We start from the raw sequence: 20,202 nt of genomic DNA, 5'->3' as shown, positions 1-20,202 counted from the left end.
GGGCATTTGCGAATCAATTCAGCGTACAAGTGCAGGTCTCCCCTTCGGGATATGAATGATGAATGTGCGTGTGTCCATTTTCCATATCCACAACAGTCCACACACGACCCGCCCCCGGGCGGTAGTGATTGGTTCAGAGGCTCCTCGACGTCTTCGCCGCACCGTAAAGAAAAACACACACATCTGGATGCGACCCCAGCGCAACTGGAGCGCTTTGGAAACACCGAATTACGCACAGGAACTGAACCGACATGGAGGAACGTCATATCTCCCAAGATGCCTGTAAATGTAGCCTGTTGTTTATTGTGGCTGAAGATTGCCATCGTGTCACCGTTACACAAACCTTACATATATCACTGGACAATATCATAATATGTTGTAGAAGGGTTTTGTGATTTTAATAGCCGAATAAGTGAAATGTTGCAGACTATAAGTAAATAGTAATGCTGTATAATATATGGCTTGTCTACTCAGTATAAAAATAACATTCTAAAATAATATGCTTCTTTATTATGGTCAAAAGAACCGTGCACATAGCCTTCTTCATATATGGGGGAGGCCCAAAGAGCCAAATTATAGAGGATAAGAATCAATGTTGAGTTGTTAAAATAGTAGCAGCAGTAGATCTAGTTTCATTTTAAAACCACCCCTATATTGTCAACCTATTGTGCTGATGTAGCTAGTGAATGAGAAATGTCTTCCAAATGTGCTAGGTTAACGCATTGAATGGGGAGGGTGATGACAGGTTAATAATGGGGTACATGAACAGAGATGAGCGTCACAAGGCCTTCACCTCCACAGCAGACATTTCTGAGACTCTTGCGCCCCTCTGCGTCCAGACAGAGTCACCCTCCTTCCTTCCCTCTCCATTCACATTGTGTTGCTTTGGACCTATAGTGACATCTCATCTAGGGGTTAGACTCCTGGCTTCACAACGCAGAGCCAAACCAAGAGAGGCAGGCTGGGCAAGCGAGACTAATCACACCGATGCAGAGGCTTTCTGGGGATTAATGACAGATGTCACTGTCTGAATGCGGTTTCTACAAGCTTTTACAGGAATAGAAAGAGAGAGTGTGTGTGTATTAACAATCAAAAGGTCGTATAAATCTGATAACAACCTGAAACCGAAAAGGTTATTGTTATTGATTTTTTTAAACGTAGACTATTATTTTTGTTTTAGTCTTCTTGCATTATGATTTTTTTTTTGGATAAATGTATACTGGTGTACAATTTGCACTAGATCAGTGATAGCCTAATATCAGAGTATCATGGTATGTAGCTGAAAGCTCTAGGAAAAAGAAATATAAAGGTTTGAGGGCTGCAACACTGATTGTAGACAATACTGGTAGCCAACGCGATGTTGGTTTGTGGACTCTCCTTTTGAACATAGTTATAGAAACATTTATATCCTTAGGTTTAAGTTAGTAATTTTTAATCGTCACCATGTTGAATTCATTGAGCCAGAAGTGACTATATTTTGGTGAGAGGGTGGAGCAGGGTAGCTAGTTACAGATAACTAGGCTAATGCTAATTTTCGCTAGCAAAAAATGGTCTTAAAAACATTCAGACAAAACTTACTTACCGGAAACACTGGACAGCCGTCTCTTTTAAGGGTATTTTAGTACAACCACACGCTCACGATGTTATAATTAGCTAAACCTTCATGAACTGAAAACACATTAAGTGACTCCTATACTCTTTAAATATTACGCCATGTTAGCAGCATATCCTGCTTTATCGTCAATTCTTCTCTAAATGAGGCAAAACAATTACAAAATGAACTACATGATGTGTAGTCGTAAAACTTGCAATTGAGGTCATAAACTCAGGAAACTCTTTACTGAGGTAAATAAATCAAGTGAGAAAGTAAGGTCATTTTCTCATAAACTTCTCGTCTAAACTAGCGGAGTCGCCCCCTGCTGGCCATTGGATGTAATGCAGTTTTAAGGCACTTCTGCATTGACTTCATGAGATCTGGACCAGTGCTTCAGAGCTCCATGAACCCATATGCCCCCCTCAGAGGCATTAACCATATCATTAACTACCCTACTGTTCATTCATCTATTTAGCAGAGCATATGTATGGAGTGCTATGTGCTATCAAATCATGAATATAGATGAAAAGACATATAAAACAGTACAATTTTGGTTTTTTTTTGTGATGTCTGGACAACTATTGATGAAGACGAATCTCTATGACATTGACATAATTTCCCCCCTCAGGATGAACTGTGGCTAATAATTTCTTCTCTGTATGGTCAAAGTCAGGTCAAATATGTTATTCTCCTCTTAAACTATTTATAATATTAAAGTTTTTGACAATCAATAAAAGAGAGAAAAGACCAAGTGAGGAGACAGAAGAGCATGTATAGAAAGCAGATTACAATTACATCAAATATGTACAAAAAAAGTAATGGGAGCTAAATTAATTCAATTGAGTAAATGAGAGTAAGAAATGAATGAATGAATAAGTAATAACTTAAAACAAACAAGACAAAAATTCAAGCACATTCAAGAGTAAAATTATAAATTGTTTCTATCATTAGTCTGACTCTTTTAACACCCTTTTGCTTATTGATTTTTGGATGTATATTTGGCAAGAAGCAAAATTACATTAATCAGTCAGTCAGCGTGCTCTTTCTTGAAATCAGTCCAGTAAATATAAATCTTCACTGGTTGAGGTAATCAGACTTGTTCATAAAACCTTCAATACAGGGAATGATTCTAGGATCAGACCTTTAGGGGGGCTCAGCTCCTTATGAGAATTTGACATACAATGTCCTGCAAGTGTTCAAACCCCCTGCTAAACTACTCATTTCACTGGATAACACAAATTACAGTAGAGTGGTTTACTACAATGTATGATAATAATGGCTCAGAATAAACAATCACAGATTTCTACAGAAAGGACCATAAGATAGTTAGTGAACCCTGAGGGAAAGACAATAATTATAACAGAACTATCCAAAGTACATGAAACATGTTGAAATACAACAACCTGTAGCATAAGTGTTTGTCCCATCTCTAACAGACAGGCTCGCAATATAATTTAAGTTGTGTTAAAAAAAGGGGAAAACAACAACGTAATAATTTACTTATTTTTAAGGGTGCTGAGATCAAATTTAGGGGTGCTTAAGCACACATAAAAAGGGTCTGAAATCCCCACTGCTTCGAATAAGTGTTGGATCTTTGAATTTGGCCAACGCATTGAAACATCCAACTTTCCCACGTTACCTGAATGCAGCATCAGGCTCCACCCAAACCAGAAGTAAAATCGGCTTGTACAGTGTTTTATAATTCCTGAGTTTCGCTTGTTAGGCAACGGTTTTTTCACATGATATCATGCAGCTTTCGCCATTGAATGATTGAATGGTAGAAGTGGTATGAATTGAACGCCTAACAAACTAAATTCAGGTCAAAATATCTCCATTTCTAATCCCGACCCGTGCATTGATTGAAAGTGCTGTGTGATCGACGCTGCTGCGGGTTCTGCTGCTGCTGAACAAATATTGGCTGTCTTCAGTCAGGAAAGGTACGCTTTTGATTAGATATGACAGATATGAAGGATTCACATTTTCCCCTTAAACTGCTAATGCTGCTTCTGTGTCAGACTGTTGTTAGGTAAGTCTGGATCTCACTTTGAGACTGTTATGTAACTTATATTACAAATGTCAGAATGAGACATGATTTGTTCTTTACAACAACAGTAGTATAATCAAATGTGTTTACATCAGGAATGGTTAGTTATGTTAAGGTAGAAGTAGTATTCAGATTCTTTACTTTATGTACCAATACAGCAATGTAATACTGCAAAAATCCTGCTTAAGTAAAAGTACAACAGTATTAGCAGCAAAATGCTGACTAACTTATCATACATGACATCATTAGATTATTAATACTGAAGTATCAAACAAGTGTGAATATGTCACTGCTGTAGCTGCTGGAGGTGGAGCTAGTTTGAACCACTTTATATACAGATAGTTAAGTCCAATGGTTCAAAACTCTGCTCCTATAGAGCTGGTCCAAAGGGTCACCAGATAAATCTGAGGGAGGGGAAAGCAAAAAAAACAAAGTTCACCAATCTGTTTTCAGTTTGTGGACTTTTTCTCTAATCTTTGATTTTTGGTGAAATATTGGATCATTTTAAGATTTATTGAAATTAAACCATGTGACAATTTTAGAGTGAAAAAAAAAATTTGGTGGCACTTTTAACAACTCATAGACATCTGAAATGTGACCCCGACTACACACTGCTTTCTGAAAGACCCCAAAAGCCATAAAGGTTAAAGACCACTGGTTTCATCTTTAACAATGTGTTGTATGTTAAAACCTTGTTATATTATCCATTGTGTCAAATCTTGATCTGAAAAGTAACTAAAGTACAATATTTCCCTCCAGAATGTAGTGGGGTGAAAGTTTCAAAGTTACTTAGTTACTCTCCACCAACGCTGTTATGTAATGTTAGCGCTCTAACTTTCCAGTGGTTCACTGTGTTTAAACATTACAGGAATAGATTACTGTATATATGTGGTTTTCTTACCTTTAACCTCACTTCTCTCTATCATGATAACAGCTGATTCTTCTGTACTAATCTACCAGTTGACTAAAATGCAACTAGAAGGTATGGTTTTGGTTTAGCAACACAACAAGCCTGTTTAATGTCCTCTAAAGAATAGCTAAATGATGTGGTTCAGCAGCAGGCAAACATCACAAAAGAGTAATTCGCTGCTTTTTTTTTTTAATGCCAGTTTTTTACATCGTGGCTTTCCCACATGCATTCACTGTGCAGCTGTTTCACATGTGTTTATGTGTGGAAATGCGTGACAATGTGTATGACGTGTACTCATCCCTGTCTCCAGCCACAGATATGCATGCTATTATTCTCTCCATTCTTTTCTCTGTCTCTCTGCCCTTTGTTATTCCCCTGTAGTTGGGGTCAGGCAAACATCACCAGCATGCTGGCACCACAGGCAGATCGGGTCATGTCGCTTGGAGAATGGGAGGAACGCTGGCAGGAGGGCAAAATTGGTTTCCACCAGTCCAATGTACACAAGTAAATACCTGGGTTTTTATCTACCTTGTCAATGGAATGAAGGAAAACAAAATTCCCTCCTTGTGCATGTGTGATTTAACACAATTATATCAACTGTAAATCTGCATTACCTTCTCCAGTGATCCTAAAAAAATGTCAGAAAACCTGCACAAACAAATCACTGGTTTACAACGCAAATGAGGTCTGACAAGTATTTAAATTCAGCCCAAACAATGCCACCTCATTGACCCGCTGCACACATGAAGCTCAATGGGAGTCTGTGTTTTTTTTTTTTTTTGTTGAGTTTAGAAGTTTATGGTGTAATTTTAACTCATTATTGTAATTAAATAAGCACGAATATTATATTATATATTATATTATATGGTTTTGGGTTTGTTTGTTTTTTACAGGATGCTGGAGAACAATATTGATAAAGTTCTTGCTGGACGGACAGGAGTTCGCTTTTTCTTCCCTCTCTGTGGGAAAGCTGTAGACATGAAGTGGTATGAAGAAGCTGACTGTATCTAATAAAGAATAGTTTTGCTGGTTTGAGCTCAGACACTAGAGACAGAATATTAAATTCATCACACAATAGTCATTTTAATATGTTTTTCACTGAAATTGAGAATAATGATGTAAAAATGATTCCCTCTACATCGCCCTATCTTTTATGAAAATGGCATATACCTAAAAAGAAAAAAAGAAGTTACATCGACAAAATAATTTATAAACTGCATTCAAAAGATCACATTTGTTGTTTGAGATTCCAGCTATAATTGTTGTGCAACTTCCTACTATGAAAACATATTCTCAGTGATGACATCTGCCTCCTCCTAAAGTCCCTCGTCTTTACTGTGACTCCCAGGCTAGCAGACATGGGACATTCAGTGGTCGGGGTGGAGATAGCTGAAAAGGCCATTCAGCAGTTCTTTGAGGAAAATAACATGACCTACAGTGTGGAGCCTGTCCCCGCCATACCTGGAGCAAAGGTTTACAAGGTAGGTTAACTATACTTAATAGTTTACTGAATAGTGAGCTGTACATGGGGATTATGGACACCTATCAGTCATTATTATGAGTCTAATGAGACTGAATGCAGGGCAGGTGTGGAGGGAAAAGCAGGCTGGGGAGGAGGTCATGAACACTGGAGGAAAAACACAAAGCAAACAGAAACCCAGAAACACAATGAATACAGTCCAACTAATAAAGGCAACTTAAATTATATTGTGCTAGAGGTCTTTTAAAGATACAACGTAAAGCAGCGTCTTCCCACTCAGTCCAGTACAAACAAGATTGACAAAAGGCTGAGGGTCTCTGGAGGACTGGTGGAGAATGACAGCTAGAGATACAGAGCCAGACTGAGCACAACCATAATACATTTATAGGTCAAGCAACCTAAAGTAATGTTTTATCAGAATTAACAAAAACATTTGAAGCCATTTAATTTTAACATTATGTCATCCAATGGGAAAAATGTCAGCAATGTTAAGTATGTCTGATGTTGCACTTTAAGAGTTTGTTCAAGTCCAGTTAATGCAAAAATTAGGTGGGACCCACATGTAGCCAACCAATGTACATGCGTACATAAGAATGTTACAGCATTGAGGAATGACCATTTGCCAAACTATCACATGCATTTAGAGTTCATCCACATTGTCTTTGTTCCACAGAGCACAGAGAAAAATATCTCCTTATATCAATGTGACCTGTACAGCTTCTCTAGGTAAGAAAACTATTAATGCTTTAATACATTTATAGATGTGAAATCACTTGAAACCAGTGAATATTAACAGAAACTCGTTATTTCCATTTCACAGTTCCATTGAAGGTCAGTTTGGGGCAATTTGGGACCGCGGATCCCTAGTGGCCATCAACCCAAAAGACAGAGAAAAGTATGACTCCTAAACACCCAAAATTAAATTAAGCTATATAAAGTAATCAGTCTAAGCAATTAACGTTGTGTTATATATTAGTCAAAACAGTTTGGTATAATTTAGGAATAAAATCATCATTTTGTTCCCATGTTGTCTTACTACACTCTCTCACAATACCACAGGTATGCTGCTCTCATAAGTTCTCTGATGGCCAGTGACTGCAGATACCTTTTGGACACTTTGCTGTACAATCCTGATTTATATAAAGGTGACTGTCCATATTGTGTTTAAAACAGTCGGCACTATGAAAGACACACATCCCTGGTCTTAATGCTATTTGGTGACTGTTTTTGTCTTTCAGGACCTCCCTTTTTAGTCCCTGATGATCAAGTCATTCGTCTCTTTGGTGAGTTTTGTTAAGCATGAACAGTAATGGTTGAGTGTGTTTCTGTACTGAGATCATAAAACTAACTTAAACTAAATTATGAGCAGGATGTGTTACATGGATGTCCAAATTAAATATGTACAAAATGAAATATGAGATTTTTGTTGAGATTGGACATTGAGATTAATTGGCGGTGAATTTCCTTTCCTCAGGGGAATGCTGTGATATTGAGCAGCTGCAGTCGGTGGATGCTCTGACAGACAGACAGCGATCCTGGGGGTTGGACTACTTCACTGAAAATATACACCTCATCTCTCCAAAGAGCAATTAAACACACGGGCTTGTAAATTGAGATAGCTTAGAAAAGCAGACTTTGAGCATTTTATTGCAAAAACTGATTTTAATGCTTCGACATCTTTTTGACTCAGTTGCAGTTTTTGGGGAAAATGAAGCCACATGGAAATAAAATGTCATTTTTTTATTTTCTTATAGCCTCAAATAATTGTATCATGTAAAGTTTTGAATGCCTAATGAAATAAATAATGTTTTGTAGAAAGACATGACTTTGGCTTTATTGGCGGGGAAATTGGGTAGCTGCTGCATACTGACAATATAAAGAGTTACACATAGGCACATGGGAAAATATAGTAATAGAACAATTTCTTGGCATAAAACAGACGTCAAAGCAAGAGAGAAGAATGTACTGTAATAATTATTGCTATGATGCTTGATGGTTGTACTCATATGAGAGATTTATTTTTCACATTTAGATAGTTTTATGGGTTTGCAATTTAGTCTTAAATTCAGGATGTCCAAATAGATGCTAAAAGTTGTACCTTTAAAAGTTATGTAGGCAGTATTTTATATATATGTGATCCTTTTTCTTAATTCAAGTTTAATATACATATGGGTTTTTTGTACTGTTTTTTATACATAGCAGTTTGTAATTATTAAATTCCCCGTTAAGTTTGTTATTTCAGTGCACTGATGTCATTTTATACAATAAAGTTTATTATTAAACTGCAAAATATCATGCCTCCATTACATAGCTTTGTCACAAGTGTTTGATAACCACATTTAAGACACTACAAATACTTCAGATATATTACTTCATGCATAATGCAAGTTTTATACATGACTATATGTTTACTGTGTTGTGTCTGTACAGTATTCATAGTAAGACAACCCCATTGCACAGTTTTGGGGAAGCTGTGCATAAATATAATTGAATTGAAATGATATATAAGATATCACAATCTCTGAAATGGCCACTCCCTACTCCACACAGCATAGCTTTAATAGATATGCTCCTATGAAGAAAGTTCATATCAGTCCAAAATATTTTGGTGCTGTCCCAAAACAGATGAACTAAATACTTCATCAAAACTTTTACATATATTGAACACAAAATACCCAATTTATTGAAGTTTTGCCTGTATGCATATTGAATGTAAAAACGTCACCATACGTCAGGAGGCCAGCTTCTTCCCATTGGCTGTTGCCAGGATACAGAGCCTAACATTGGCGGAAGGAAGGAGCGAAAGCTAATTCTCTTTTTTTGCAAGTTTTGTTTACAGAAATGCCGAAATATCACGAGGAGGCGAGAAATGTAAGTTGTCTTTTTTTAATCAGACGAATTATAAGATTTTTATAAGTCGTTATGTTATATGCTAACTTCAAAACGGTTGACAAATATACTTTTGCTATTTTATCTTGCAGGTGAGTGTCCTGCCTCCTGGCCGCTGGGTGTGGAGTGATGAATCCCAAACAGTAGAGTTTGTCAGGTGAGGGCATTGACAATTAATTACTAGCCATTGCTGCACCTGCTGTACTAATGGGGTTGTTCAATGTTATAGAGTCAACCTGTCCTTAACCTTAACCTATCCTGCTGTAGCTCTACTCCAGCAGAGGAGGGTGTTTTGAAGAAAAGAAGACAAACCAATGTCAATTTCACACACAGATCTGAGTGGTAGGTCTAAGTTAACAAGCAGTCTTAATATGTGTGCATGATTCACCTGTCATAATTCCAAATTTGACATAATTACAATGAACAATTAATCCCCACCCCACAGCACCTTGTAAACCATCACACAACCAATGCAACTAACAGTATCCAACATCTACCTCAATGTAACATATGCAATATGTGCCACATGTGCAATAGACTTTGTGTGCGTGTGTAAATAGCTCTTAAAGTATTTTATAGTTTTAACGTATAATATTTATTTTGACCCTTTTAGTGCACCATGGGAAGAGAATCCCGAACCAATCTCATTGTGACAGCTGTTGTACAATGACAATAAAGGATATTTTTTTTAAATTATATTTTGCTTTTCACATGAAAGACCAACCTGCACATGATCATTGTTGTCTCCTCAGGTTGGCTGAGGTTTGTACATTGAACCATAGAGGGCGCCAGAGCATTAGAAAGAGCCTGACCCCTGCCCATCTGAATGCATACAGGTCCTCGGTGATGCAGAGACAAGGGGACCATGTCTCCATAGATGATGTTAAACGCAAGTGTTCATATGTTGTTGAAACTGCATGACATTGTCTGTCTCCTGTAAGAGTAATTGGTAATTGTTGAACAAATTGGAGTTTGCTAGCTAAATAACCTTTTGACCCTGCTTTCACAAGGCTGTCTGTGTTATAGAAGTGGCCGTCAGTTTACTGCAGGAGAATTATCTGCTTCCCATTCCTTTCCGCTTTATGGCTGTATTGAAGTAAGTATTACATTCCTTACACATACACAATTTCCTTTGCTTATATATTGTATGAAAATATCTGTCACCCAGTACTACACTTCCCTCTCTGAATCTAGGAATAAAGCGCTAGATGACGTCCTGACTGCCCTTCTTCTTTACTTGACTTGTTACCTTGAGCAGAAGTCCTTTGAGAATAAACCAAAGCCTTTAATGGTGTAAGTATACAAAGGATAAAAGAATGTTGTCTATTATACTCTAAATTGCTATCATGTAGCCTATCATACAGGTTGGTGGCTACTTTCTTGATTGTGAGGTTGTATTGAGGTGTTTTTTTATCTATGTTTCTTCTCTTCTCTTTATTTTTTCTATTGCTTGTATTTCTGTCTTGTCTCTTCCCTCTCCAAATCTCTTCTTCTTCTTCTTCTTCTTCTTCTTCTTCTTATTCTTCTTCTTCTTCTTCTTCTTCTTCTTCTTATCAATTTTTCCCACCAACCTCCCAGTGTAGAGAGTGTCACCGAGCACCAGCGGATGGGGGAAGCTCTGGCCAAATTGGAGATTGCCCAGAAGAAGCTGGCCGTCTGCTACTTCAGCCTGATGATAGACTTGGATGTGGCACAGCATCACCACACAGCATATCACAAGTGAGTATTTTAGGTTTAAACAGTCCTGAATATAGTTTTGGGTATTAAGGAACCGTTATCAGATGTATGCTTTGAGATTAATCAGCTGTCATTGTAGCCCATTGTGTGATCAGCGGAGAACTATCTAATATTTCTCATTCACAGAGATAAACAAAAGCTCTCTAATCAAAGTTGTCAAACTGTTTCACATTCACTCTCTTGTTTTAATCACTGTATGATCCAATATTTACATAATACATCACCTTAGATATCCCATTTGTGCACACTGTCTTGCCAGGAATGATTTCTGGCAATACACACCTTTTAAATTGAGTAAACTAATCAAGCTAGAACCTTTTGATCATATTGGAAATGTTAAATCTTTATTATGTGGTGTTTTACTACTTTTGTCTCCTGAGTGACATTAAATTTTCACCAGACGTCAGTAACAACCCATGCAATCCACACATGCACAGAAATCAAACCATAGGTGTCCATAAATTAAGTTATGAGTCATAATGTGAAATGACAAACGGAAAAAGTATTGAACACATGAAGAAAGGGAGGTGCAAAAAGGCATAGAAAGCCAAAACACCAGCTAAAATCGATCAGTAATAGAACAGAAAAGACAGCAATCCTGCCACTTGCAAATCAATATCAACTGGTTCATTCCCAACTGGTGGCCAATAAAAAGGTGTCTCATTACCAAGATGTCACACAAGAAACATCTCATGATGGGTAAAAGCAAAGAGCTCTCTCAAGACCTTTGCAACCTTATTGTTGCAAAACATACTGATGACATTAATTACAGAAAGATTTCTAAGCCTCTGAATGTTCCAGTGAGTATTGTTGGGGCCATCATCTGGAAGTGGAAAGAACATCATTTCATCTTAAACCAGCCATGATCAGGTGCTCCTCACTAGATTTCTGACAGGAGTGTCCAAGAGCCAAGGACTATTTGTGGAGACCTTCAGAAAGACCTAGAATTAACAGCAACATCATTGTTTCAAAGAAAACAGTAAGTAATGCACTCAACCACCATGGCCTGTATGCACGCTCACCACGCAAGACTCCATTGCTGAAGAAAAAGCATTTTGAAGCGTGTTTAAAGTTTGCTGCACAACATTTAGAGAAGCCTGTGAAATACTGGGAGAATATAGTCTGGTCAGATGAGACCAAAATTGAACTCTTTGGATGCCATACAGTACACACCATGTTTAGAGGTCAAATGGCACTGCACATCACCCCAAAAACATCATACCAACAGTGAAGTTTGGAGGTGGGATCATCACGGTGTTGGGCTGTTTTTCAGCACACTACACTGGATGAATGGAAAAATGTACTGAGACATTCTTGATAAAAACTTGCCACCATCTACCAGGATGATGAAGATGAAACAAGGGTGGACATTTCAGCAAGACAATCACACCAAACACACAGCCAAGGAAACTCTCAATTGGTTTCAGAGAAAGAAACTAAAGCTGCTACAATGGTTCAGCCAATCACCTGACTTGAATCCAATAGGAAATCTATGGAAAGAACTAAAGATCGGAGTTCATAGAAGTGACCCACAGAACCTTCAAGATTTGAAGGCTGTTTGTGTGGAACAATGGGCCAAAATCACACCTGAGTAATGCATGAGACTAGTTTCTCCATACAGGAGGCGTCTTGAAGCTGTCATTACCAACAAAGGGTTTTGTATGAAGTATTAAATAAATTACACTAAGCGTGTTCAATATTTATTCCCTGTGTCATTCCATTTTATTACACATAACATAATTTCTGAACTTATTTATTTTAGTTTCTTTGTATGTGTGGACTGTACAGTAATTATCGACCTTTGTTTTTTCTTGAGAAATAGATCCTGACCTCAGTGATACTACCTGATTGAAGAAAGCTACATACTCTTGAAATATATCAACCAATCATAGTTTTCACATCTTCAAAAACCTTTTTTTGTATTTTTTCAGGGGGCAGATCTTACTGAACACCACAGATTGGCTGCTACATGCGGTAGGTGCAATCAGAAGTACAAAAGGTACTAATCACCCTAAATACAAATGGAGCAATTTAATTAATATGTATTTTAATGTTATAGAAATGTTATTAGTTGGCATATCCCCATTCATCCCTCTTGTTCTAAGCAGCTTGAAAAATAAGGGATATAATTCAAAACTGTATTACCTCATTTGCACACAAAAGAAGGAGCCTTCAGTTGGTCAGAGTGAGGGCCAGTTCACCATCTGTGAATACAGACGGCAGTGAGCAGAACAGAACAACATTGAGTGCTGCTTATGCCTGGTGGCCTTAATGAATTAGTTAGTGGTAGGATGTTGACTTAACACAGGTGCTTTGCTTTGACAGGCTTATTCTGTTATTTAGGCAGGTGGGTGGACTACTAGAGAAATATCACACTAACAGCACTACCTTATTGCCTGCTCTGTATGTGACCTTTTTTGAACAAAAATAGCCATTGTGACCTTTTAAAAACACAGAAGAGTAAGTGGCTGCCTGGGTCTTTAGTCAGAAAGTAGGGATACTGATTGTTCATTCAATGAATGGTTTAACAAAATGGATGAATGTCAAGAGTATAAAATGCATTAAATAAAGAATTGATTTGAGGATAAAGACTCCCAGATGACACTTCTCTCTCTTTAATTCCCTCGTCTCTTTGTTTCCAGTGCTTGTATAGCTTCTTCTGCTACGTGGCCTGGGTGACGTTTGGCAGGAAGAACCTGAGGGACATCCAAGAGGAGGTGGGGCGTCTTTTGTACTCTGACACCTTCAACACAGCAGTGAGGAACAGGGCTCATAGGGATTCGGGAATGAACTCCACTGCTGATAATGGTTCAGTGAAGACAGGAGTAGCTGACCCAAAGGAGACAGAATGTAATAGCACATTCAAGCAACGGTACGCTTAACTGAAGGTTGCCTGTAGTGCCTTCATGTATTTTGTATTAGTATAATAGTTTTGGATTAACAAAAGTAACACCTGTACCATGACTTTAAACCAAACATTAATTGAAATAGACAATGTTTAGATCCCAATTAGCTGATGGTATGATGATAGCTATACTTATGTTCCTTTCTCTGTGAATATATGATTGTCATCAGTTTTGTTCACCTATAAGGAAATTCTCCCCCTACAGGCCAGTTAGAGAGTCAGCTACAGTACCTAATAGCTAAAGGTCTAATATTGGTCAAATTTGCACTAACTTCTGTGAATATGTGCTTCGCCTCTCATTCACTACCACTGAAAACTAAGCCAGTGACAAATTCAAGAATACATTTCTGGCAACAGTATAGTTTGGCCTTGAGCTCCTGCATATTCACAGGACAGAGTTATTTTTTGTAAATGTATGGTCCAGCATTCAGCCAGCTAATTTTAATGAATCTCATTTAATAGCACTCCCTTCAGAGTTTCTGTCTATTAATGAATCCTAACAAAGCCATTTATTTTCTCTAACCATCAGTTTTCTTTAGCCACTCTGATCTTGATTCAACAACTTAAACAGTAAATAAATGAATAGTTCTGGCTGCAAGCTTGCGTTTGATGGATGTCATGTCAGACCTCTAAGTGGAATATGATTGATGTAGACAGAGTCATAGCTTTGTCCGATAGGAGGGACTATCTGACAGCCTGTTTTATGCTGCTCGGCTGTGTCTGACACAAGATTGGCAGTTGTGTAAGCTGTCAGAGGCCCAGCGCTCTCTCCTGCTGTCAGGTTGAGACCAAACAATCAAAAGCTGGGCTTGAAGCTTGCTCGCCTCCTGAGGGTGGATGTACACAACATGATTTGGACTAGCTTCAGCATTGCTTCCAGCTGTCTAACAAAAAGTGAAAAGATTGTGATGAAAAAAAAATCTATTAGAGTACATATATATATATATATTTGTACTGGAAGAGAACATCTTCAGAGCTGACTACCACAGCAGCTCTTTTGATAAATTAAAAATGGAAATGTGTTTACATACAGTACAGTATGACAAAATGCAATATGTATGGAATGTCTCCCTTTCAAAATACTTATACATTTGTTGTCTGAGTGGATGAGCTACTATATACACCGGCCTTCAGTATCATAATATCTGGTTGAATTCATGGAGTAAAAGGTATACCTGCTGATTAGTAATACACTTGCTGTGATATAAATTAAATGTATGCAGGAGCAATCTGTGCACTCATGTGTGAAAAGTGTCTTTCCTCCAGCTCAGCTTTTACATTTGCATGTTTCCCCAAGGTATTGATATGTACTGTACAATATGTTCATTACATTTTTTTGACCCTGCTCCTTCATCTGACTTTCTCCCCCAGAGTGTCCCAGAGGCGTCCTGCCCTGAGCAGTATAGTTAATCAGCGGTCCCCACTGATGGTGTCTCTGCTGCCCTCACCCAAAGAACAGTCACCCCATCTGTTCTCTAGCAGCCAGGCAAGGAGGCAGAGCCAGGCAAGGAGGCAGAGCCCGCTGCGGGCCGAACGCCGTGACAGCAAGGCCCTGACAGAGGAGCTCGACCAGCAGCTGGCCAGTGTCAGGTAGAGTAAAACATTATACAATATGTAACTTATAACACTCAGGAGTATGTGATTTATCATACACAAAAGGTTAAGCGCTGGTAAACTGTCATAGCTAACATGTAGCAAACAATTTTTCATCAAGTCAACATAGAGTGCATCCCGTTGGTATCATATGTCTGCTCACTTGATGAATCCACATCCAATTATGGCACCTTTTAGTTTTGTCCACCTACACCTGAAAAACACATCTGGGTCTATATCTTGCTGGATGTGTGACTTTCTTTACTCGCCACTCCTGACAGCTCGCTGCCATTTTGTGCTTGCCACATTGCAAGAATTTGGTTTGTCAGAGCTTGATTGCTGGAAATGGCTGCTTATGATAGGAAATGATGAGAACTATAAGAATACAGTACTGTATTTTCAATTGAAAAAACAAAAAAATAAGTTAAAAGTTACATAGAGCTGTAGAGTAAGGTGTTGATTCTCAGTGATCCAGCACTACAGTGAACCAGCTGTATTACAGGGAGTTATTTGAATCAGTGTTAATATAAAAAATATTGCAGAGCTTTAAAGCTGTATTCAGATCTTGATCATTATAAAGGATAGTTGATCTATAATAAACTGTAATTCTTCTTTTTTTACTTTTGACTTTTGTTAGAGAACATTTATTCATTCTCCTGTTCCTTCCTTTTGTTTAACTTTTTTTTCAAAAAAGTGTGAATACAGGATGAAAAAGTGATAACACCATGGTGACATGACTCTATTATCAATTCCCCCGTCTAGAATACCCTGCCTCATCTGACTAATCTCAGATTGTATGTGTGATAGGAATATTTATTGCCATCTAACCACTTGTTAAATCAACTGAGAGTAGGATGATTAATAAACTAATACATTCCACATATATAGAAATAAGGTATTATTTTTTATGGGTTTTGTGCTTGGATGAGTTTTCATATATCTGTCCTCCAAGAGAGCATTGACAAATACATTGGGACTGGAGGGAAAAAATCATTTTATCCCTTTATCTTCCGGTCTATCTATCTTTCTTTCTTTTTTTCTCCTTTCTTTTTTCTTTCATATACCAGCTTTGGGATTCTAGGCAAGCCACTGAAACAGTTCAGCCACAGTACCCTGATACCCTACGGAGAAGAGAAAAACAACAGAGATGAGGATGGGGACGATCAACCAGAGAATTGTGCTTATAATAACAGCGAGGATCATCCTGGGATCCATGGTGAAGGTAGCAGCAAGTCCTTCACGAGACCTACGTCGGCAGACATTGTCAGATATGGCAGCACCACCCACGCAGAGTATTGAGTTTGCATTTCCACAGAAATACCATAGACAGTGAATGTTTATTGACATATAAATGCATTCCTCGGCATAGCCCAAAGGATCAAGAACAGAAACATACAGGTAGCAGCCGAGCTTTCATTCCGGTTTGCTTATGTGTGCCTCATTTTCAAAAGCACCCCTCTGGACTGTCATCACACACGCCATATTTGTATGGATTTGCCTGTGAATTTAAATAAGCCTCTTATTTGCCAGCTGGTGGTGCTGTTGAATAAAATATAATGAAATCCATAACAACTTTGAAGGTCTCCGCTTTCGGTAGACTCTGAGAGATATTCAATTCAAGGAAGTCCAGCTCATTGCATGCATAATTCACATTGTATAATATGTATTCTGGAAATCAAATTATACAGTCTTCACACAGAGTTTTGTTTGTCATGATTCATTCTGTGTCCTTGTGCTGCCTCACACCGGGTTGACAATAAAATGAACTGGTGCCATACACACAAACACACACACACAATCAGACACTCGCTCTTACACACCGCTCTCTAGCCAGCCTGGATAGCAGAAGGGGCTTTGCCTTTCGTCCTAATTGGCTACGTAATCTAGGACACCAGGAGTAGTTAAGCCCTCTGAGGATGGAAGGACGAGGCTTGAGAAGCCTTTGCATTAGGATGGGGGATGGGCCATAAGATAGGTCTTAAATGAGTTTGAAATATTTTACATCCTCTTGATTTAAATAAAAACTCTTCTAAACCCGGAACAACTAAGTCAAGCACTCCTTGGCTTTGTCCAGATCTGTTTGGCTTCACTATCTGCTGTTGCTCGCTTGTCTTCAGTTCATAGAGGATGAGCAATTTGATGGGAGGAAAGAAAAATTGTGCAGGTCAAATGGGACCTGTTAGTCTTTCTCCTCGTCTGCTGTACTATCTGCATCCTCTGAGGGCAACTCACACTCTGCTTCACTGTCTCCACTCTTGTTCTCCTTGTGCTCTCCCTCCAGTGCACTGTGGCTAATACCAGGCAAACTGTCAAATACTTTTACAGCTAGTTGAATGCTTATGTTTTACTTCTGTATCGATAGGTTAGATGAGAAGATCAACAACACTCTGTCTTATGAAGTTAGCCAACAGATGGTTAGCTTAATTTAGCATAGAGACTTAAAACAGCTTTCTTGGCTCTCTCCAAAGGTAACAAAACCTCCAAAATTCCTCCAAAGCTTGCTTATTAAAATATGTATATAGTCTGTTCAAACCATCCAAAAAAAACTGAGGTTGTAGTTTTACCAGGATTATGTGGGGGACTATTTCTTGGTGTCTAGCAGCAAGGAAGCAAATAAGCAATCTTCCCAAGATGTCAAATTACTCCTTTTATCTTTTGGATACCTTATATATATTTTGAATGATGTGAATCCACAATTGCAGAACTAGAATTTTCTTCTTTTATCTGAGAGTTACTTGTTAGAAGAAAATTACACTGCACTCTTCACCTCATCGGCAAATACAGTAGCATTTAATTTCAGACTTTCAATAGACCATTCTTTGACCTGTTGTTACCATCTCATTTTGTGCCAGAAATACAAAAGTTGGGTTTCAAAACATTACGACCGTGAGCTGGGAGGATTGTTACAAAAATCATTATGGATTGTGTCCCATCTTTGCTATAAAAATCACAAATGAAATGAAGGACAAATGCCATGTAAAAAGCTGGAATCACTTTGGGTTTTTGATTAAATTTCATCGACAGTGAATACCTGTGAAATCTCCATGTAACAATGCTGATTCACTGCACACATTGGAATACGCCTGTTAATCAGTCATTAGAATCATTTAAATGGCAAAATTCATGAAATTCGACTCACAACTCCCTCCATCTGGGTGTTAAAGGTTAATTGGTTAAACTACAATATATCATGGACAGGAAACTCTTGACAAGGATGTGATGTCATGTAGGAAAACTCAGCATAAGGTTAACATTTAATACATTACAACACCCATACCTGTGCTAAGAGAAGTTAGTTATATTCACATTTAAGTCAAATTACCATGGATACATGTTACATTTTTTGGGATAACAGTATGACCATCCAGCCACCAGTACACAATGCACCTCCAGAGCCCTCGACACTGACTGAAGCATTTTCTGTACTTGAAGGAAGTCACCGTTGAATGCAGAGCTGCCTTTTAATGTGGCCAAGATGGTGCCCAAAGAATCTAGTTTGGCAGCTCTTGTGATCAGGGGAGTTGTAGACCTGACTTTGCAGAAAGGGCAGACTATTATCGGGTAGGATTAGTGGTTTTTCAAAAGGTTCTGGGAAAATGCTTTTTTTCCACTATTGTGACATTTGACTGCAGTTGTGCTGGAATGCCTGTGGTCCATTTAAAGACTGCTATGTGGAAAAAATCACACCTTTATAAATTGAACCACTGCAAAATGGTCCAAAAATCCTTCAAAAAAGGTCATGAGTTGCACACATTTTCAAAGTATTCAACAGCACACTCTAATTTCATTCCTGTTTAATATCTCTTATATACTTTAAAAATGTACACTTAAGAGTAGTTTTGTGTCTGTAATGTAAAACTCTATGTTGGAAGTTTGTATATTCAGGTCTGTACTTCCAGACTTCATATTTTAGATGTGGACATTGCATTTCCTGTCTGTAACCTTTGTATTGCAAGTTTGTTAACCTTAAATTAATCAAAAAAATAAATAAATAAATAACTCAAGCTTGAAAAAAGAAACTCTGAGAATTCATAAGAGCGATGGAAGGACTTTTAACTCGATTAATCTGTTTCTTTGAGGCTGCTGCAATCAATAACAGTGAATAACAGCTATAATGGCTTTTACAGAACCAGGTAAAAAAAAAAAAAAACTATAAATCTGTAGACATGCTAACACTGGGATCATAGATGGGTGGAAGCTTCCAAAGATGAAACTGAAGGCGCAAACTTGCAATATATAGTTTACCACAGGACAGGAAACTAAATGTTCAGACTCAATGACCTAAATATAAAACTGAAGAAACTACAGACACTCAACCTTATTTTCAAGCACACCTTTTTTGAATAATCAAATACACCCTTGATTATAGGGGGGGGAGTTTTAAATTTATACCAGCAGGGGGAGACTTTGCCCATAAATAGTTCAACTCAATGGGATTTTGGTTTGAGAGGGGGGCACCTTACTAAAAACTAATGTAGCTCATTTTTAGTCTTTAACTCCATCTCCATTGTCTGGTGCATTATCTCCAATGAGATGACGTGTGCTTCATTCACATGGAAAAAAAGTGCTGTATTCATTTCATTATATGATGAAATACAGCAGCAATGAACGACTAATCAGATGTGTCCATAATATCACTGCTGCTGTATATTAAACAGCAGGCTTGATTGTAATGTAGCGCGTTTGACTGGATGAAACTCATTAGAGTGCAATTAATGATCGTTATCTAGATGTGGAGATAAATGGCTCATCAATTAGGCTGAGGCTTTTTCCTCGTGCACCTCCCCATTGTGTTGTTTCTTTTAGGTGGTGGTGGGGGGTGATAATCAATTTGAATCATGATAAAGATTTACAGTGTGTAGATAGACAACATAATTGGTTTATTATGATTGCTGTGGTGAGGGTTTGGCTACTTTGTCGCCAAGTCGCCCCCCCCCCTCCCAACCCCTCACCCCCGGTCTCGCGGTGACATGGCCGAAAAAAAGCGCACGCACTCACCGGAGCGTCAGTCGTGCTTTACACTTTTTTGTCTTCGTTATTTCCAGTGCGC

General features: G+C 38.2%; 2 protein-coding genes across 3 annotated transcripts; both read left to right on the top strand.

Annotated features, from left to right (window-relative positions):
- The first annotated feature begins 3,383 nt into the window (after window positions 1-3,383).
- LOC128374741 (probable thiopurine S-methyltransferase) lies at window positions 3,384-7,848 on the top strand. 2 transcript variants are annotated; one of them, XM_053335004.1, is made up of 9 exons: window positions 3,384-3,531; window positions 4,930-5,052; window positions 5,442-5,534; window positions 5,897-6,029; window positions 6,702-6,754; window positions 6,849-6,923; window positions 7,088-7,173; window positions 7,267-7,311; window positions 7,503-7,848. In XM_053335004.1, exons 2-9 carry the CDS (start codon window positions 4,955-4,957, stop codon window positions 7,619-7,621), a joined length of 702 nt encoding a protein of 233 aa, XP_053190979.1. In that variant the 5' UTR covers window positions 3,384-3,531; window positions 4,930-4,954; the 3' UTR covers window positions 7,622-7,848. The 2 variants fall into 2 exon arrangements, with proteins under 2 accessions (XP_053190979.1, XP_053190978.1); XM_053335003.1 differs by having other exon boundaries at window positions 3,471-3,620.
- Window positions 7,849-8,869: 1,021 nt separating this feature from the next.
- LOC128373867 (protein phosphatase 1 regulatory subunit 36) lies at window positions 8,870-16,451 on the top strand. Its single transcript, XM_053334062.1, has 10 exons — window positions 8,870-8,899; window positions 9,010-9,074; window positions 9,670-9,806; window positions 9,944-10,013; window positions 10,112-10,210; window positions 10,496-10,636; window positions 12,586-12,628; window positions 13,297-13,526; window positions 14,931-15,149; window positions 16,220-16,451. The coding sequence occupies exons 1-10, from the start codon at window positions 8,870-8,872 to the stop codon at window positions 16,449-16,451; spliced, it is 1,266 nt and encodes a 421-aa protein (XP_053190037.1).
- Window positions 16,452-20,202: the final 3,751 nt, after the last annotated feature.

The sequence above is a fragment of the Scomber japonicus genome, chromosome 15, assembly GCF_027409825.1.
Source record: "Scomber japonicus isolate fScoJap1 chromosome 15, fScoJap1.pri, whole genome shotgun sequence".
NCBI lineage: Eukaryota > Metazoa > Chordata > Actinopteri > Scombriformes > Scombridae > Scomber > Scomber japonicus.
This window is presented reverse-complemented; position numbering and strand designations above follow the sequence as displayed.

Bases quoted from the DNA above. Each gene is read 5' to 3' on its own strand.
- LOC128373867 (XM_053334062.1), top strand. From the start codon at position 8,870: ATGCCGAAATATCACGAGGAGGCGAGAAAT. The intron at 9,075-9,669 runs GTGAGGGCATTG...TTGTCTCCTCAG, and splicing joins CAAACAGTAGAGTTTGTCAG to GTTGGCTGAGGTTTGTACAT. The intron at 10,014-10,111 runs GTAAGTATTACA...CTCTGAATCTAG, and splicing joins CGCTTTATGGCTGTATTGAA to GAATAAAGCGCTAGATGACG.
- LOC128374741 (XM_053335003.1), top strand. From the start codon at position 3,550: ATGACAGATATGAAGGATTCACATTTTCCCCTTAAACTGCTAATGCTG. The intron at 3,621-4,929 runs GTAAGTCTGGAT...ATTCCCCTGTAG, and splicing joins CTGTGTCAGACTGTTGTTAG to TTGGGGTCAGGCAAACATCA. The intron at 7,312-7,502 runs GTGAGTTTTGTT...TCCTTTCCTCAG, and splicing joins TCAAGTCATTCGTCTCTTTG to GGGAATGCTGTGATATTGAG.